The sequence below is a fragment of the Muntiacus reevesi genome, chromosome 2 (assembly GCF_963930625.1).
Source record: "Muntiacus reevesi chromosome 2, mMunRee1.1, whole genome shotgun sequence".
Taxonomy (NCBI): domain Eukaryota; kingdom Metazoa; phylum Chordata; class Mammalia; order Artiodactyla; family Cervidae; genus Muntiacus; species Muntiacus reevesi.
Window position 1 is genome coordinate 61415656 of NC_089250.1, and position 18384 is coordinate 61434039.

General features: G+C 37.5%; 1 protein-coding gene across 4 annotated transcripts in view; it reads left to right on the top strand.

Moving 5' to 3' along the window:
* The window catches only part of CBFA2T2 (CBFA2/RUNX1 partner transcriptional co-repressor 2), a 141246-nt gene that overhangs the window by 98977 nt on the left and 23885 nt on the right, over positions 1 to 18384 (top strand). For all 4 annotated transcript variants that reach the window (XM_065921837.1, XM_065921838.1, XM_065921836.1 and 1 more), the window contains exons 2-4: positions 889 to 1032; positions 3808 to 4049; positions 16370 to 16459. In XM_065921837.1, the coding sequence (XP_065777909.1) occupies positions 889 to 1032; positions 3808 to 4049; positions 16370 to 16459 (476 nt within the window). The remainder of the gene's footprint in view (positions 1 to 888; positions 1033 to 3807; positions 4050 to 16369; positions 16460 to 18384) is intronic.

The window sequence follows — 18384 nt, forward strand, 5'->3', positions numbered from 1 at the left end:
ATTGCAGTTTTCAGTGCATCTCTGATTTGCTAAGCATACTTCTTAGGTGTAATGGTTTGGCTGGGATTCAGGAAGCTGTAGTGGATCAGACGGGCAGCAGACCACCAAACAGTGACCATGACATTTTTTGGTGCAAGTTTGGCTTTGAGAAGTGCTTTGGAGCTTCTCATCCAACCACTGAGCTGCTTATCACCAACTGTCATATAAAATCCACTTTTCGTCACACGTCATAATTCAGTCAAGAAATGGTTCATTGTTGTTGTGTGGAATAAGAGAACACAACACTTCAAAAAATGACAGTTTTTTTGGACTTGTAGTCAGCTCATGAGGAACCTGCTTATCAAGCTTTTTCACCTTTCCAATTTGCTTCAAATGCCAAATGACTATAGAATGGTCGACGTTGAGTTCTTGGGCAACTTCTCATGTAGTCGTAAGAGGATCATCTTCGCTGATTGCTCTCAGTTGTCAACTTCTGATGGCTGGCCACTGCACTCCTCATCTTCAAGGCTCTCATCTCCTTTGCAAAACTTGATCCACTCCTGCACTGTGTGTTCATTAGTAGTTCCTGGGTCAAATGAATTGTTGATGTTATGAGTTGTCTCTGCTGCTTTATGACCCAATTTGAACTCAAATAAGAAAATCACTTTTTGTCTAACGTCATTTTCCTATTCTAAAGTAAATATAAAATAAATGGCAAGTGATGTCCTTAGCAAAAAAAAAAAAAAGACATGTGCATATAACATAACCACACTTATTTACGAATGTATCAAACAGCAAATTTCAACAGTACAAAAATGCCAGTTGTACCAATGTAATATTTCAGATTGTTGTCACTATTTTTATTATCTTACAGGAAATTCTGACTTCCATTCCTTGTATTCTTTGCAGTTGGTGCTGACAAAAGGGTGCCAGCGATGCCTGGATCTCCTGTGGAAGTGAAGATACAGTCAAGATCCTCACCTCCCACCATGCCACCCCTTCCACCAATAAATCCCGGAGGACCCAGGCCCGTGTCATTCACTCCTACAGCATGTGAGACCTCTTAGTTACTTGGATTTGTGGTTCACAGTGATGTTTGGATCTAAATGAATGTCATTAAGTCTTCTATGTATACTATTCAACGTTTTCTTAATGGCTATTAACATGCACACATATATTTGGTTGTTTCTTTTTCCCTCAGAGAATAGTACATAACTCTTTCAGGTACTTGGAAATTTAGTAGTATAAATATTTTGCTTTCATATTTTTGACTTAAAAGTATCTATTTTAATTTCTTTGACTCTAAAAGGATGAATCTTCAATTATGATACTGATTCATAGGATTCAAAGTAAATTTTATAAAATTATTGAACTACTCCACGAGTGTCATGGTAAGGTTTTTTTTACAAAAGAAAATGATTGTTTTATTAGTTTAGTAGGGCTGCTTTAACACAATTCCAAAGACTGGGTGATTTAAACGACAGAAACTTATTTTTTCACAGGTCAGGAGGTTAGAAGCCTAAGATCAAGATGTCAGCAGATTGGTTTCTTCAGAGGCTCTCTCTCTGTCTTGAAGAGAGCTGCCTTCTTGCTCTGTCCTCTCATAGCCTTTCCTTGTGCATGTGCATCCTTGATGCTTCTTCCTCTTCTTATTAAAAGTACAATAGTCATATTGGATTACCACCTAGGTCATGACCTCACTTAACCTTTAAGGGCCCTGTCTCCAAATACAGTCATGTTCTAAGGTACTCTGGGGGTCAGAACTTCAACATAGGAATTTGAGAGGGGGATATAATTTGGTCCATAACAATCCTGTTAGACAATAAATATATAATAAGTTGCTCAGCCTTATTAATCAAAAAGGAACTAAAACCAATGTAGTACTGTGTACACCCACAAGAATGTTATGAATGAAATAAGAGCATTAGGTCTTGGTGAGAGTATGTGTGGAGCAACTTGAACAATAAATTGTTTATAAGAACATTTTTGGGGGAAAAAAAAAAGAACGTTTTTTGGTACTATCTACTAAAGCTGAATTTCCCCAAACACTGTAACTTATCAAATTTAGCCCTAAAACCTCAATTTTAAAAAGTTTAATTATTTATGGTCCCAAAACATTTGAAGTTAAGTAACTGGCAACTGGAATAATTTGAGCAAGAATTTATGATATGAAGTTTGGGATCTTTTCCCCTTAATTTCTGAAATTTTATCTCACAGTTAAACAGCCTTAGATAAAGGTACTGTCTTTGAAGTGCAACAGATTTAAATCTAGACTATCATTCAGATTTCAAGATACACACTGTAGAATTTTATGTGTATCTGTATGTGTAACTAAATTGAACCCTTTTGACCTCCATACTTGACTGTTTAGGGGTGACTATGTGTTATTTCAGAAAATGTGATCACATACTTTCATTGAAGAAACTGTAAAACAGCCCGAGGGAGTATCAGAGTGGCCAAAAGCATGGTAATGTATTATATTTATGGGTTGCTTCAAAAGAGGGCAGCTCTCCAGTGGCAGTGGTCCTTTCTATGAACAAAGAGAAATGGTATACCTTTGCAGCTAATTTTCTGAATTGCTGAGGTTGAGTATTGAACCTTCCTTTCCAGTAGTAGCTCTAATGTCCTTTCTTAGAAGACAGTAGAAAGATCACCATCTTTTTTCTCAGCCTGTTAACCTTTTATGAAGTGAGCCTTTTAGCAACATTTTAATGAACACTTTGATAGCTAATTATGATATACACAGATGTATATTTCTCAAGAAGTGGACAGTCTTTCAAGGCGGTGCAAATATAGAAAAAACTAAGTATAATTTGGTAAGTAAAATAAGGGGCACGTGTACATAGCACAGAGAAAAGTTATGAAATCTAGTAGGAGCAACATGCATGCATGCTGAGTCGCTTCTGTTTTGTCCAACTCTTTGCAACCTCATGGACTGTAGCCTGCCAGGCTCCTCTGTCACACTGTCTGTCAAATAATGCTTCTTAATACAGATGATATGTTTTTAGACCTTGTTTTATTTTGCTAAATTTTCAGGCCTGGAAATGATTAAATAAAAATCTATTGACACTTAGGCATATTTATTTCATTCATCAGGGAAGAAGGGACTTTGCCTCCAAGACCATAGCTCTAGAGTTGTGTTCCAGATTAAAACTACAAGAAATCAGTGTTCAGAACAATGGGCAAATAGGAAAACTGTAATTAATCACATATATTATCATTAGAGCAGAAATATAGAATGAAAGTGTCCCATATGATATCTAGAAAATGCTTGGCACTATCAAGGCAGAGAAAAACAGATTTTGATGAACGTGAATATTCTGAATGGTCAAAGAGATACATATCTCATTGTAGGAATAAGTCAATAAACCTATGGAGTAGAAAAAAAAATTCTCATATTAATGCAACTCTCTGCTTTCTGATAATCTTGTTCAAATGCTATATATTTAATTGGCCACTTTGCTTCTTCAGGAGTCTGAAGTTGGGATCGATATCGTGTTGAAAATACATATTCTATCAGATTCCACTCATGCTACCCATTGCAAGAAGTCTTAAAAAGCTACCCTTCCTTCCCACCCCCCACACCTGCAGAAGTTAGATGTCCCTTCTCTTTGCTCTTCTCTCTTAACACATCTGTGTTACTCTGTTACCGTTTTTTACCTGGCCATCTGTCTCACTGAAAGCAGTGTTGTTGAGGGCTGACTCAGTGTCTTCTATACACTTTTATCATGTGATTTACAAAATTCAAATCAATAAATGAGAGAATGCAAAAAAGAAGAAATAACAGAGATCATTGTGATTTGCACTTAAACCAAGTTTTTCTTTTAGTGAGCAATGGCATCAACCATTCTCCTCCTACCCTTAACGGCGCCCCATCACCACCACAAAGATTCAGCAACGGTCCTGCCTCTTCCACATCATCTGCACTCACTAACCAACAGTTGCCAGCCACTTGTGGTGCTCGGCAGCTCAGCAAGTTGAAACGCTTCCTCACCACTCTGCAGCAGTTTGGCAATGACATTTCACCTGAGATTGGGGAGAAGGTGCGGACTCTTGTTCTAGCACTGGTGGTAAGTATGGCATCATTGTCAGCGACTGCTTTGAGTATGTGGCTCAGAACTGAAGCCAGCAGAGAAATTGTGCACACTTCTCCTCATTCCGAAACTTGTAGCAGTGTGGTAAATTCTATAGTCTAGATTAGTTTAATTTGTACAATGTTGTTGAATCATGGGTTTCAGTTGTGGATAATGTTTATCAGTTTAATTCCTTTAAGCAACTTTGAATTTGTCTTAAAACTGAGTTTCAACAGATCCACTGAGGTTCCACCAAGTTTTGTTACTTAATAATATATTCAGTGCCTGGTGCATTGTTTCCTCATACAAATACAGTATCTTTAGGATTTTCAAGGTACACATAATTTTTTTTTCTATTCTGAGGGGAAAATCCATGCTATAAGTTAGAGATTTTCTTCCATTGACACCTGGGAGGGTTCAACTCTCAGTATATGTAAGAGAAGAGCTACCAGTTCTTAATGTTTGTAAATTGAATTCCTCAAGATTTACCTCAACTAAAAGCACACTGTGCTCCTGCATATTAGCCTCTTATGTGATAAAGATGATTCACACAACTTGGCATTTCTCAAAGTGTATTTAGTGACCCATTGGATTTCTCAAGACCCTTTCAGGAAGCCCAGGAGGTGAAAAGCACTTTCATAATAATATTAGAGTATTACTTATGTTTTGACTCTTAATTCTCGCATGATTGTTCAGTGAAATTTTCTAGAGATTATATGATGAGGATATTGCAACACATTAAATGCAGAAGAGTCCAGCTTTCTTTTATTAAGTTATATAGCAGAGACATTTGCAAAAGAGGGGCTTCCCTGGTGGCTCAGACGGTAAAGAATCTGCCTGCAATGTGGGAGACCTGGGTTGGGAAGACCCCCTGGAGAAAGGAATGGCAAACCACTCCAGTATTCTTGTCTAGAGCATTCCATGGACAGAGGAGCCTGGAAGGCTACAGTCTATGGGGTCGCAAAGAGTCAGGCAGGACTGAGGGGCTGACACTTTCACTTAAAGTTGCAGTGGTGTGTTAGTTTCAGGTGTACAGCAAAGTGCTTCAGTTATGTTCTTTTTCAGATTTTTTTCCATTATAGGTTATTACAAAGTATTGATAGTTCCCTGTGCTATGCAGCAGGTCCTTTTTGTATATCTGTATTCTACATGGTAGTGTGTACCCCAAATTCTTAATCTGTGCCCCTCCCACTTTCCCCTTTGTTAGACATAGTTTTTATCATAAATAGATATTGAATTTTATCAGAAGCTTTTATGTGTCTATTGAGATGATAATATGGTTTTTATTCTCCAGTTAATGTCATGTATTACATTGATTGATTTATGATATTCACAGTGTATAATCCTTTTAAAGTATTGTTGAAGTTGGTTTGCCAGTATTGTTGAGGATTTTCCCATCTGTGTTCATCAGTGGTATTAACCTGCAGTTTTCATTTTTTTGTAATATCTTTATCAGATTGATTGTCACCTAATAGAATGAGTTTGGAAGTGTTCGCCCCTCTGCAAGTTTTTTTAATAGTTTCAGGAGGCTATGTGTTAACTCTTTTCTAAATGTTTGGTACAATTCACCTGTGAAGCCACCTGGTCCTGGACTTTTATTTGTTGGGAGTTTTTTAATTGCTTATTTAATTTCATTGCTGGTAATTGGCCCACTCATATTTTCTATTTCCTCATAGTTCAGTCTTGGCAGATTGTATGTTCCTAAGAGTTTGTCCGTTTCTTCTAGGTTGTCCCTTTTGTTGGCATATAGTTGCTCCTAATAGTCTCTTACATTTCTTTTGTTTTTCTGTGGTATTGGTTGTAACTTCTGCTTTTTCATTTCTTATTTTATTGATTTGGGCCGTCTCTCTTTTTTTATTAGTCTGACTAAAGGTTTATCAGTTTTGTTTATCCTTTCTAAGAACCAGTTTTTAGTTTCATTGATCATTTTTTTAAATCTCCACTTCATTTATTTCTGCTCTGATCTTTATGCTTTTTTTCCTTTTGCTAACTTTGGGATTTGTTTTTTCTTCATTCTCTAGCTCCTTTAGGTGTAAGCTTAGGTTGTTTATTTGAGATTTTTCATATTACCTGAGGTAAAGTAGTATCACTGTAAACTTCCCCCTTAGAACTGCTTTTGCTGCAACCCATAGGTTTTGGGGTGTCATATTTTTATTTGTCTCTAGGTATTATTTTTTAAATTCCTCTTCGATTTCTTCAGTGATCCCATTGGTTGTTTAGTAGCATATTGTTTAACCTCTGTGTGTTTGTGTTTTAAAAGATGCTTGATATGATTTCAGTTTTCTTGTATTTACCAAGGCTTGCTTTATTGCCCAGCATGTGATCTGTCCTGAAGAATGTTCCATTAGCACTTGAAAAGAGTGAGTATCCTGCTGCTTTCAGATAGAATGCCCTATAAATATCAATTAAGTCCATCTGGTATAATTTGTTACTTAAGACCTGTATTTCCTTATTGATTTTCTGTCTGGGTGATGTGTTCATTGATTAAATAGAGTATTAAGGTTCTTTGTATCTGTTAACATTTGCCTTGTATATTGCTCCTGTGTTGGGTACATGTATATATTTATAATTGTTCTATCTTCTTGGTTGATCCTTTGATCATGATATTTGGTGGGTTTGGTGTTTTGTTTTTTTTCTTTTTTTTTTTGGAGTGGGCGGGGAGGTTTGGCCACACCACTCAGCTTGTGGGATCTTAGTTCCCTGACCAGAAATTGAACCTGGGCCCTCGACAGTGAGAGCATGGTGTCCTAACCACTGGAGCACTAGGGAATTCCCAGTCACAGTCTTTAAAGTCTATTTTGTCTGATACGAGTATTGCCACTCTGACTTTCTTTTGATTTCTGTTTGCTTGGAATACCTTTTCCCATATCCTCTCTTTCAGTCTATATGTGTCTTGAGATCTGACGTATGCCTCGTGCTCAGTCACTTAGTCCTATCTGACTGTACACAGCCCTTTGGACTGTAGCCCGCCAGGCTTTGGCAGCATATACATGGGTTTTTGCGTCCGTTCAGCCAGTCTGTCTTTTAGTTGGAGCATTTAGTCCATTTACATTTAAGGTAATTATCAGTATATATGCTCATATTGCCATTTTGTTCATTGTTTTTTGGATTTGTTTTTTAGGTCCTTTTTTGCCTTTCGTCTTTTGTTCTCTTCTGTGATTTGATGACTATCTTTGGTGTTGTGTTTTAATTTCTTTTTTGTTTGTGAATATATTATAGATTTTTGTTTTACAGTTACCATTAGGTTTTTGTATAGTGGTCTCTATACATACACATATGCTTGTTTTAAGTTGCTGGTTTCTTTCAGATGAGTTTTAGATACCCTGCATTTTATACTCTGCTTCCCTCATGATTACTGTTTTTGGTTTTATATCTTACATCTAATTATTTTATGGGTCCCTTAACTGCTTATTGTGGATACAGAAATGTTGCTACTTTTGTCTACCCCACCCTCCAGTAGCTTTGTGTATGGATGATTTCCTGCCTTTATTTTATATTTGCCTTTACCAGTAAGTTTTTCCATTTCCTAATTTTTTCATCACTTTAAGTCTATTGTGCCACTCCTCTTTTTTTTTTTTAGCAGTTTCTGCTAAAAAATCAGCTGATAGCCTTATAGGAATTCCTTTTTATGTTGTTTGTTATTTTTCCCTTATTACTTTTAATATTCTGTTTATCTTTAATTTTTGTCATTTCTGCCTGGGCTTGGGTGACTGTTTCCTTTCCCAGTTTAAGGAAGTGTTCAGCTATCATCTCTTAACATGTTTTCTCAGACCCTTTCTCTTTCTTTCTTCTGTGTCCCCTATAATGCAAGCATTAGTGCATTTGATGTTGTTCTAGAGGTCTCTTACACTGTCTTCATTTTTGTTCATTTTTTCTGCTTGGTGGCAGTGATTTCCATACTTTGTTGTTCAGCTTATTTATCAATAATACTTCTATTTAGTCTACTATTGATTCCTTTTAGTGAATTTTTCTCAGTTGTATTCTTCACCTTTTTTGGTTGTTTTTTTATTATTTTCTAATTATTTCTTGAAAAATTCTGGTTTATTGCTCTGTGTATCCGTTTTCCTCCCAAATTCTTTGATAATCTTTATGATCATTACTCTGAACTCTTTCTTGGGTGGATTGCCTATCTCTACATCACCTGTTCTCCTGGGGTTTTATTTTGTTCCTTTGTCTGAAACATTCTGCTGTTGCCTCATTTTGTCTACATTTCTCTTTGTATTTTTATGTATGTGGTAGGTTAGTTACATTTCCCGATTCTGGAGAAGTAGCTCTCTGTAGGAGATATCCTATGCATCCCAGGAATGCACTCCCGTCTCGTCATCCAAGGAACAGGGGCCAACTGTTCCTACGGTAGTGTCTGGCATGAATTTGCAGACTTGGTTTTTATTTCCTTACAAAAGTTTGTATCCATCACAAGTGTTTTTAATTCTCAGTTTTGTTTTCAGATATAGTGATTATTGATAGATGTAACCCACAATAATTGAGGGATTACAAGACAAAAGTTTATTAACTGCTGCTTTAAAACATTACTCAGTATTGTGCAGAAGAAACCACTTTCATACAAGGCAAAATGTAATAAATGACTTCTTTATCATGTGAGATTCTGTCCCTGTTGTTTTGTATAACTGTAGGTGGTTCATTATCATTGCTGTATAATGTTTCATTATAAAAATATACCACAATTTATACTGTTTAAAAATATTTATTTCTGGCTGTGTTGGGTTGTCGTAACTGTGCAAGGAGTTTCTTTAGTTTCAGCAGGTGGAGACCACTCTATCTGCGATTCATGTGCCTCTCAATTGCTATGACTTCTCTTGTTGCAGAGCATGGGGTCTAGAGCAAGGGTTTCAGTAGTTGTGGTGCACAGGCTTAGTTGTACAGGCATGTAGAATCTTCCTGGACCATGAATCGAACCTGTGTCCCCTGCATTGGCAGCCGAATTCTTAACCACAGTTTATACTTTTCAGTGGACATTTGAGTTTCTTATTTGAGGCAGCATGATAGGTCCCCCAACACCACTCCCACGTCTTGAGATTTGCTAGAATTCTTGGGACTTGGCATATTGTTGTACCCAGGGCTGAGATTTATTTATTTATTTATTTATTTATTGAAGGGTTTTCTAAATTTATATCATTTCTCACTAATTAATCTGTAGACCATTTTCATAGAAAACAAGTAGTTCCACACAGTTAGGATTTTCAGCCATGTTACATGATGACACTTGGTAACAATATTTTTTAATATCATTTTATCTATACAGTACTTTACTGTTTAACAGAATACTGAAAATATAGTCCAACATCCCAGTTTTAAGTGCAATCATCAGAACCACCATTGTATTTAGGAAGTGAAAGTGAAAAGTCGCTCAGTCGTGTCCAACTCTCTGTGACCCCATGGACTGTAGCCCACCAGGCTCCTCCATCCATGGAATTTTCTAGGCAAGAGTACTGGAGTGGGTTGCCATTTCCTTCTCCCAGAGCTGAGATTTAATACAGAAGTGTAATAAGGATACAGAGCTGGATCAGAAAGGTGAGACACAGTCAGGATCTGTAGGAATCCATATGTAGTCTTCCTTTTTCCCTGTATGAATGGTCGGAGAGAGTTCACTCTTCCCCCATCCCCATCTGTGAAGATAACAGCAGCATATGTGTGATGTCTCTACCCAAGGAACCCCATTAAACACTCGATGCCCAGGCAAATAGGCACTCTGTGCAGCATGTATGAAATTCCAGACTCCTAGAAGGAAAATTAGTGTTTAGCATAAATCAGAGCTTGTAAAAATAGTACCATCATCCATTGAGGGAAAGTGTTTTTGTTTCTTTGTTTGGGGTGAGGGGGGTCTGTTTATTGGTCAGATTTTAGAGTACCATGGAAAAGTCTTTCTGTCTCTAGACTAATAAAATTTACCTTAAATGTCAAAACGAGTTTGAACATAATTGGAAGCAAAGTAGACATCAGAATTCGCCTGATGCCATTTCCAGCAGCAAATTACTTTAAGTAGGATCTGCTTAATTTCAAGAGTAAAAGGAAAAAATGACAGCTCATTTGCACGTGCATGCATACACAAAATGAATTTTTTTCTAGCTATGAGCTATGAAAATACACTTTTTTTTTGTTTGGAGTCTCCATCTCAAGGAGAGCAGACAAGACTTCAAGAGAAAACATCTTGAGGATACAGTGGAGTGATTTGCTAGTCCTTGACAGTGAAAGTGTTAGTTGCTCAGTCATGTCCGAATTCACAAATCTGTGAACTGTAGTCTGCCAAGCTCCTCTGTCCATGGGATTCTCCAGGCAAGAATACTGGAGTAGGGTGCCATTCCCTTCTCTAGGGGATCTTCCTGACCCAGGGATCAAAACTAGGTCTCCTGAATTGTGGGTAGATTCTTTACCATCTGAGCCAAATGTAGATAGAGCCAATTGTCTCTTTTAAATGACTGTGCTTGGGTTAAGGTTTCGTCTTTTTTCTCTTTCAAATTTTTTAATTGTTTGATCATGAAGAGTTGGTAAGATACACATAGCACAAAATTTACCACCTTAACTATTTTTTTCATCTTAACGATTTTTAAATGCACAGTTCACTGGCATTAAATATATTCATTGTTGTACAACATCAACCACCATCTACCTTCAGAATTTTTTTTATCTTTTGGAACTGTAACTTGTGCCCTTAAGCAATGATTCCCCATTTCCTTCTTTCCTCAGCTCTGCCAGCCATCATTCTATTTGACTACTCTAAGTACCTCATATTAGTGAAATCACAGCATTTATCTTTTTGTGGCTGGCTTATTTCACTTATATAATATTGTCAAGGTTCACCCTATTAGTCTAGAGTCATGTTGTAGCATGTCTTACAATTTTCTCCCTTTTTAAAGATGAGTTAATACTTCATTACACACACACATACACACTATGTTTTGCTTATGCTTTCATCCATTAATGAATACTTGAGATGCTTTCACTTTTTCAGTTATGAAAAGTTTTGTTTCAGTGTAGGAAATTATAAGTGCCTCGACACCAATCAGTGCCCCAACCTTGCAAGCAGGCTTTCCTACGGTTAGCAGTTGTTGACCAACTATATTGTCTATTCTGTACAAAGGCCATTGTAAATAATGAGCATTTTAATGTATAGGACATGTATGCAAACATTGCGCTGAACAATGGAATTGTGATTTCATAGGGTATACATGTACATAAACTTAGTATATAAAGCCAAATTGTTTTTCCAAGTTTATGCCAGTTTATATTCTCACATGTTGAGATTTTCATTGAGATCAGCATCTTGGGGCTTCCCTGGTGGCTCAGTGGTAAAGAATCCGCCTGCTCAGTGCAGGGTAGTCAGGTTCAATGCCTGATCTGGGACGATCCCACATACTGCAGAGCAACTAAGCCTATGTGTCACAACTGTGCACATACGCATTGGAGCCTGGGAGCCACAACTACTGAACCCACGTGCCACAGCAGCTGAAGCTGGTGCGTCCTAGAGCCTGGGCTCCACAAGAGAAGCCACTGCAATGAGAAGCCTGTGTACTGCAACTGGAGAATAGCCACCACTCGCTGCAACCAGAGAAAAGCCCTCACAGCAACGAAGACCCAGAACAGCCAAAACTAGACAGATGGATAAATAAAAATAAATAAGCTTATTTAAAAAAAAAATCAACATTTTATGCAGACATAGACAAATGGATCTGTGGACACAACGGTGGAAGAAGAGGGTAGGACAAATTTAGTAGCATCAAAATACATAACATTACCATGTGTAAAATAGATAGCTAGTGGGAAATTGCTGGGTGCTCAAAAAAAAGACAGGGTGCTCAGCCTGGTGCTCTGTGAAAACCTAGAGGGATCGGATGGTGGGGGTGGGGAGACAGCCTCAAGGGGTAAAGGATATGTATCTACTTATGGCTGATTCACACTGTGTCCTACATTAGAAACCAATACAACATTGTAACGCAGTTATCCTCTAATTAAAGTAGATTTTTAAAAAAGATCAGTGTCTTAGTCCTTTTGGGCTCTTAGAATAGAATATTGAAGAGTAGGTGGCTTATAAACAACAAATATTCATTTCTCACAGCTCTCAAGGTTGATAAGTTCAAGATCAAAGGTCAGCATATTAGATGTCTGGTGAGAGCCCACTTCCTGGTTCATAGATGGTCTTCTCACTGTGTCTTCACAGGGCTTTCTGGGATCTTTTTTTATAAGAGCTCTAATGCCATTCATTAGGGATCTGTCCTCCTGACCTAGTCATCTCCCAAAGACTGTGTTTCCAAATATTGGAAATGAAGTTTCAGTGTAGAAATTTTGAGGGCTTACAGAAACATGGAATCTATAGTAATTGGTATTGAAACTATATTTGGAGACAAGTGTTTGTTAAATTTAATATCTATTTGTTGTTAAAAAATGCACACTTAGCAGGAATTTCCTTAATCTGATGACAGTTGTATGTATAAACAGAAAACCTTCAGCAGATCTCTGCTTAATGGTGAAATTTCAAAAGCTTTCCATCAGATAATAGGAACTGGATAGAAAGTCTATTCTCTGTAAACCTGAACATTATAGCCTAGTAAATGAGATATAAGGATTGGAAAAAGATAAATCTTTCACTACTTGTAGATAAAATGATTGTCTTAATGCTTACTGCATTTGAACTTACCAGTCTATTCTTTTTCCTGTCTTTTTTTTTCCTTTTTCCCTTTCCTTTTTCTTTTTTTCTACCCTCTTGGTGAAAACTTTGTCTAATTTGGAAGAAAATTAACACCTTTAGATTATTATATTGCCCCAATCCATGAAAGCTTTATTTGATCTTCTATTCACGTAAGGAATGGTTAAGATTTTGGGAAGCATATGTAAATGCACAGTCATTCCATGTGAAGAAAGCTTGCTTAGCAAAGTCAGAAAAGGTCACATAGGTACCACAGCCAGAGTTTAGTTCATCTGTGTGCATTTAGTGTTTATGTTGTGTCAGAGATAAGGTCCTGGTTGTCTTTAACTATACCAGGAAGCAAGGGTGGCAATTTCCACTGCAAGGTAAAGATGAATGTTTTCTACTCTGGCTGCTTATCTGGAAAATACACATTCTGGAAGATAGTTTATGCCTTAAACTAGAGAGTTCCTTTGACTTTCCAGTATTTCTCCTTGACGTTCATCCTAAGAAAATGATAATCAATGTGCACTAACAGTATTTATAAGGCCCCCAAAAAATTTGAACCAGCTAAATGTTCTGTAAATGCCTGAGTAAATGACAGTACCTCAGTTTAATGAAATATGATATGGTCATGTCCAGTCTGATTCAGAGATGTAACAAAAAGGTGTGTGTAAGTCACTCTAGTCCAGTCCGACTCTTTGCGAGTTGGACCTGACTGCTCTGTCCATGGAATTCTCCAGGCAAGAACACTGGAGTAGGTTGTCGTTCCCTTCCCCACGGGATCTTCCCAACCCGGGGGTCGAACCCAGGTCTCCCACATTGCAGGCAGATTCTTTACGATCTGAGCCACCAGGGAATCTCCATCAGAAAGGTATACTTCTTCCTATTCCTCCTGACAAATACAGCCAAAAAAAAAAAAAAGAACAGTTACATAAAGCAAAATTAAGACTCTTGAAAGAGGAAAGCAGATTGACTGGTGACCTTGAGACCCAAGGAAGTACATAGCAGTGAGTTCCCTTGGTTTTATGCTTTCATCATATATCCCGGACTGTGGTCTGGAGAAGCCAGTAACAAGGAAATGCTAATGAGCACAGACAAAAGCAAACCAAAAACCACAAGAACAATAAACCCACCTCTTTCTGCCAAACGACTAGGAGAGGAGCGTCCAATAAGGTAGAAAACTTTTAGACAAAAATAACTCTTATTGTAGTCATCCAGCTCAGGGAAATAAATAATAATGGACAACCTTCCCTCTCCCATAAGAGACCTAGTGGGGAGTCTGAGCTCCCACCACTGCCCATCAGTAAGGAACCCCTCCTTCCTCTTCAGATCAACAGAGGTTGAGTGGGAAGCTTGGGATTATACCGCAGCTGACAGCTTCAAAGATTCTCCTGTTCTCAATGGCACACTGATGGAGGATGCCTCAAAAATAGAATATGTAGATAAAATCTGGAGTCTTAGAACCCAAAACATCCAGTTTACCGCAGAAAGTCACTTATACCAAGACATGACCATCTTTGAGTGTAAAGAGAAAATGTAACCAAGAGACATCAGTCAGGATGACCCAGATATTTGAAATATGTGATAGGGGTTTTGAGTCAGCCATCATAAAAATGCTTCAGTGAGCAATTATACAAATGAAGAAATACAAAGTCTCAGCAGGGACATAGAAGGTATAAAGTAGAACTAAATGCAAATTGGAGAACTGACAAATATAATAATGAAATTATAAAAACTCAGCGATGGACTCAACAATAGACAGGAAAGAATCAGTAAACTTGAAGCTAGAGCACTTGAAAAAACTACCCAGTCTATACAACATAGAGAAGTTAAAAAAAAAACATGAACAGAACCTTGGGGATTTGAAAGAGATCTGAGTCATAGTAGGAGGAAAGAAAGAATGTGGGGCTAAAATAAAGGCTGAAAATATAACAAAAGACCTGTGTCTTGTCAAATAAGACATCACATCTGAGGAATTCCCTGGTGGTCCAGTGGTTAGGACTCCGTGCTGTCACTGCTGAGCACCCTGGTTCAGTTCCTGGTTGGGGAACTGGAATACCCCACAAGCTGCATGTCCTATTCCTTGTGCCCCATGGATTGTAGCCTGCCAGGCTGCTCTGTCCATGGAATTCTCCAGGCAAGTACTGGAGTGGGTTGCCAATTCCTTCTCCAGGGGATCTTCCTGAGCTAGGGATTGAACATGGGTCTCACATATTGCAAGCAGATTCTTTACTGTCTGAGCCACCGGCGAAGCCCCTTCTCTTATACTTAATTTTTATTCCCTGATTGTCAGTAGATTTGGTTGCATTATATACCTGTCATTTACTAAATCAGGCACTCAGGTTTAAAAGGAATTTTTTGATATGAAATGGGATAAACTGTTCACACATTTTTATTTAACATGGTTAAATTTGATACATTTTTCTTCCTAGAGAAGTATTTTAGTTTTTACTCAATATTGTATGCTATATTTGGAAAATCAACATAATTTCACATCTAGAAATAACTACTGTTGTAATTTTCCTTCCAGATACTTAAAATATTATATAAATGTATGTGTGTTATTTTCAAAAATGTATTATTGGAATATACTTCTATGTTTCTGGTTTTTCACTTAGTATATTATATGTATCTTGCTTCATTTATGCATACAAATCTACCACTCTAAGTGTTCTAATGTATTATGCATTATAATAATGCATTATTAATAATAATAAATAATAACACATTATAGCAATAATAAATGCATTATAATTTTTAATCCAGTTTTGTGTTGGTGGACCTATATATTTTCCATTTCTTCTTATTAAGAAGTAATACTTTGCTGATAAATAATTTGTGCAGTACATGTTATATCTTTGAACACTTGATGATTTTGTAAAAATAAATCCTAGAAGTCGTCATTGTTCTTTTAGGCAAGCAAGAATTCAGATTAATGTTTTGTTTTTAACTTAGTATGCTGTGTTTTAAGGAATTGAAGTAAAAATAAAAATAGTTTGTGAATTTTGAAGAAAATATTTGTATTGTTATATTCCTCTTAGAGAAGCTGAGAATCCTAGTTTAAAGAAAGACTTGAAAAAATACTGGGGAAATGCTGAAAACTTTCCTGGGAATACATAACTAGTGGAAGTCTGCTTACTTGGAGGTACTCTGATCTATAAACAGACCACTTGAAAAGCACCTATTAACTTCCAGCTTAGAAGATTTAGGGAACTGATGCTAGGGTAGACAGAACCAATGAAGAAATGAACTGAAGAAATGAGGCTCCAAGTCATTAAGTTGATATCCTGTACCAATTTGGGAACCGTTCAACTGGACACCTGGATACACTGTACTCTTGGTTCCTTGTGCCTAAGGTGACTTGTGGTGAACCCCTCAAGACAGGGGACCTCAGTGCCACTCTTCATGGTAGGAATGCAGTGCCCTGTTTTGCCCAGGCTGCTGAGCATTATGGGGAACTTAGCAGATTTGGGACAGTTGAGAAGTAAATCAAAGAGGCTGGATTTCTTTCATAAAGGAAACAGAATCTGGTTAACTTTTGATAGGGATCTGGGTTCACAGTAGTGCTCTTGGAATTATCCTCATTATTTCAAAGGGCTCAGCACTGTCAGATTTATGTTAGGAGAACACTGTCCAGTTTTTGAAGTTGAACAGTGTTATTTTATCTTTTCAGAACTCAACAGTAACAATTGAAGAATTCCATTGCAAGCTCCAAGAGGCTACAAACTTTCCTCTTCGTCCTTTTGTTATTCCATTCCTCAAGGTAATTTTTATAACTACTGATTGTAAATTATCTTCAGCATTTCTTCAGAATTGCTACTGGTCCCTCTTCTGTGATGTGCATCAGGGCAGCTTGCCACATTTTCATATCTTTATTTTATTTGAGGCTGCTAGAGAAAATGTGAGTGCAGTTTTCAGATAAGATTTGTTTGGTGAGATGAGAGTTGCAAAAGCCTTGAGTTGTGGTCTGTATGCAGACACTGCTGATGACACAGAGAAGGAGCAGGTGGGAGGTGGGGAACAGGAGTGGGGGTGGGCTGGAGGTGTGTGCCTGACATGATGGTTGGGCTCTTAGCAGAAGCATCCGGACACTCTTTTGGTTGTGGCCAGTGGGTAAGGAGTGTGTATCAGTGGAGGCCGTGGCAGTTAGGACTGACCCTGAGGGTAGAAGAGCGTGTGGGAAGCCATGGTTTGCTTCCCTCCTCCCCATTTAGTCTAGTTTCTAATTATGTCCTCTGGAATTAATTGCCCTCTGCAACATAACTTTGGGGACATTGTTTAAAATTATTGTGCGTCCCTGATATGCGAGTCAGGGTTAAATTTACATATAAAAGAAGACAATTTTATTTTGAATTAATTTCATGCTCACATAAAAGTTTTAAGATGGTATGGTAAAATTCAGATTCTCTGAATGTTAATATTTTATCACATCTGCATTATTATTCTCTTCCTATTTTTTCCACAGAAATGTCTTAGAATAAGCTGCAGGCATGATACATATGAATACTTTAGTATAATTATCAAATCTAGAAATTAACATTGATACAGTATTATCTATAGATCTTATTCATATTCACCAGGTGTCCCACAAATGTCCTTTTTAACAAAATATCCTGATTTTTAGTCCTGCATCTAATTTAGGATCACATGTTGGATTACACTGTCATGTCTCCCTTCAGTTCATTTTAATCAGGAACAGCTCCTCAGTCACTTATGATCTGGATTTTAAAGAGTGTGTGGTAGTTATTTTATAGCATGTATTTCAATTTGGATTTTTCTGATGCTGCTTTATGATTACAGTGAGGTTATGCATGTATCACTGCGTGCTGTCAGGAGACATAGATGTTAATTTGTCTCGTAATTGGTAGTGTTGACTTTGATTAGTTGGTAAAGGTGGTGTGCCATTGGTGCTATTAAACAGTGATTTTTAAAAACAAGAGACATTAACACATAGGTATGTATTGATGAACCTGTTTGTAGGATAGGAATGGAGGTGCACACATAGAGAACAGACTTATGGACACATTTGGGTAGGGAGAGAGTGGGACAAATGGAAAGAGGCGCGTTGACATATATACACTGTCGTGTTCAAAATAGATAGATGGGAGGAGTTGCTGCATAACGCAGGGCGCCGAGCCTGGTGCTCTGTGACGACCTAGGATTGCAGCTGGTGTGAGTGGTTACGTAGCAGAAACCAGCAGAGCGTGGCAAGGCAGTTTTCTTCCAATTAAATAATCAATTTTTTTTAAAAGTGATACTATAACTCATAAAGATTTTTTAAAACTGAACCTGTGTCTCTGACACAATTTGAATTGTATTTAATTCAATTCATTATTAATGAGGGAATCTATAAAGTGTTATAACCTGTTCAGGAGAGAAGCCAAAAAATATACATTATAGATCAGGATTGTTTCTAAGAATATGCGACCAGGGAATTCCCTGGCAGTCCAATGGTTAGAGTTGTGCGCTTCCACACTGCAGGGGGACACAGTTTCGATCCCTGGTCCAGAAATTATGATTGTGCGTGCCACAAGGTGTGGCCAAAATAAAAATATGCAAACAAAAGTAAAATTGGCTGCTTCTACAGTGGGGCAAGGGAAAAGTCTCTAGAACCTTTGCTGCGTGTAATTTTATGCACGTTCACAGATAGCAAGTTTTTTGCATTGCCATCAAAAGGTTAAATTGCAG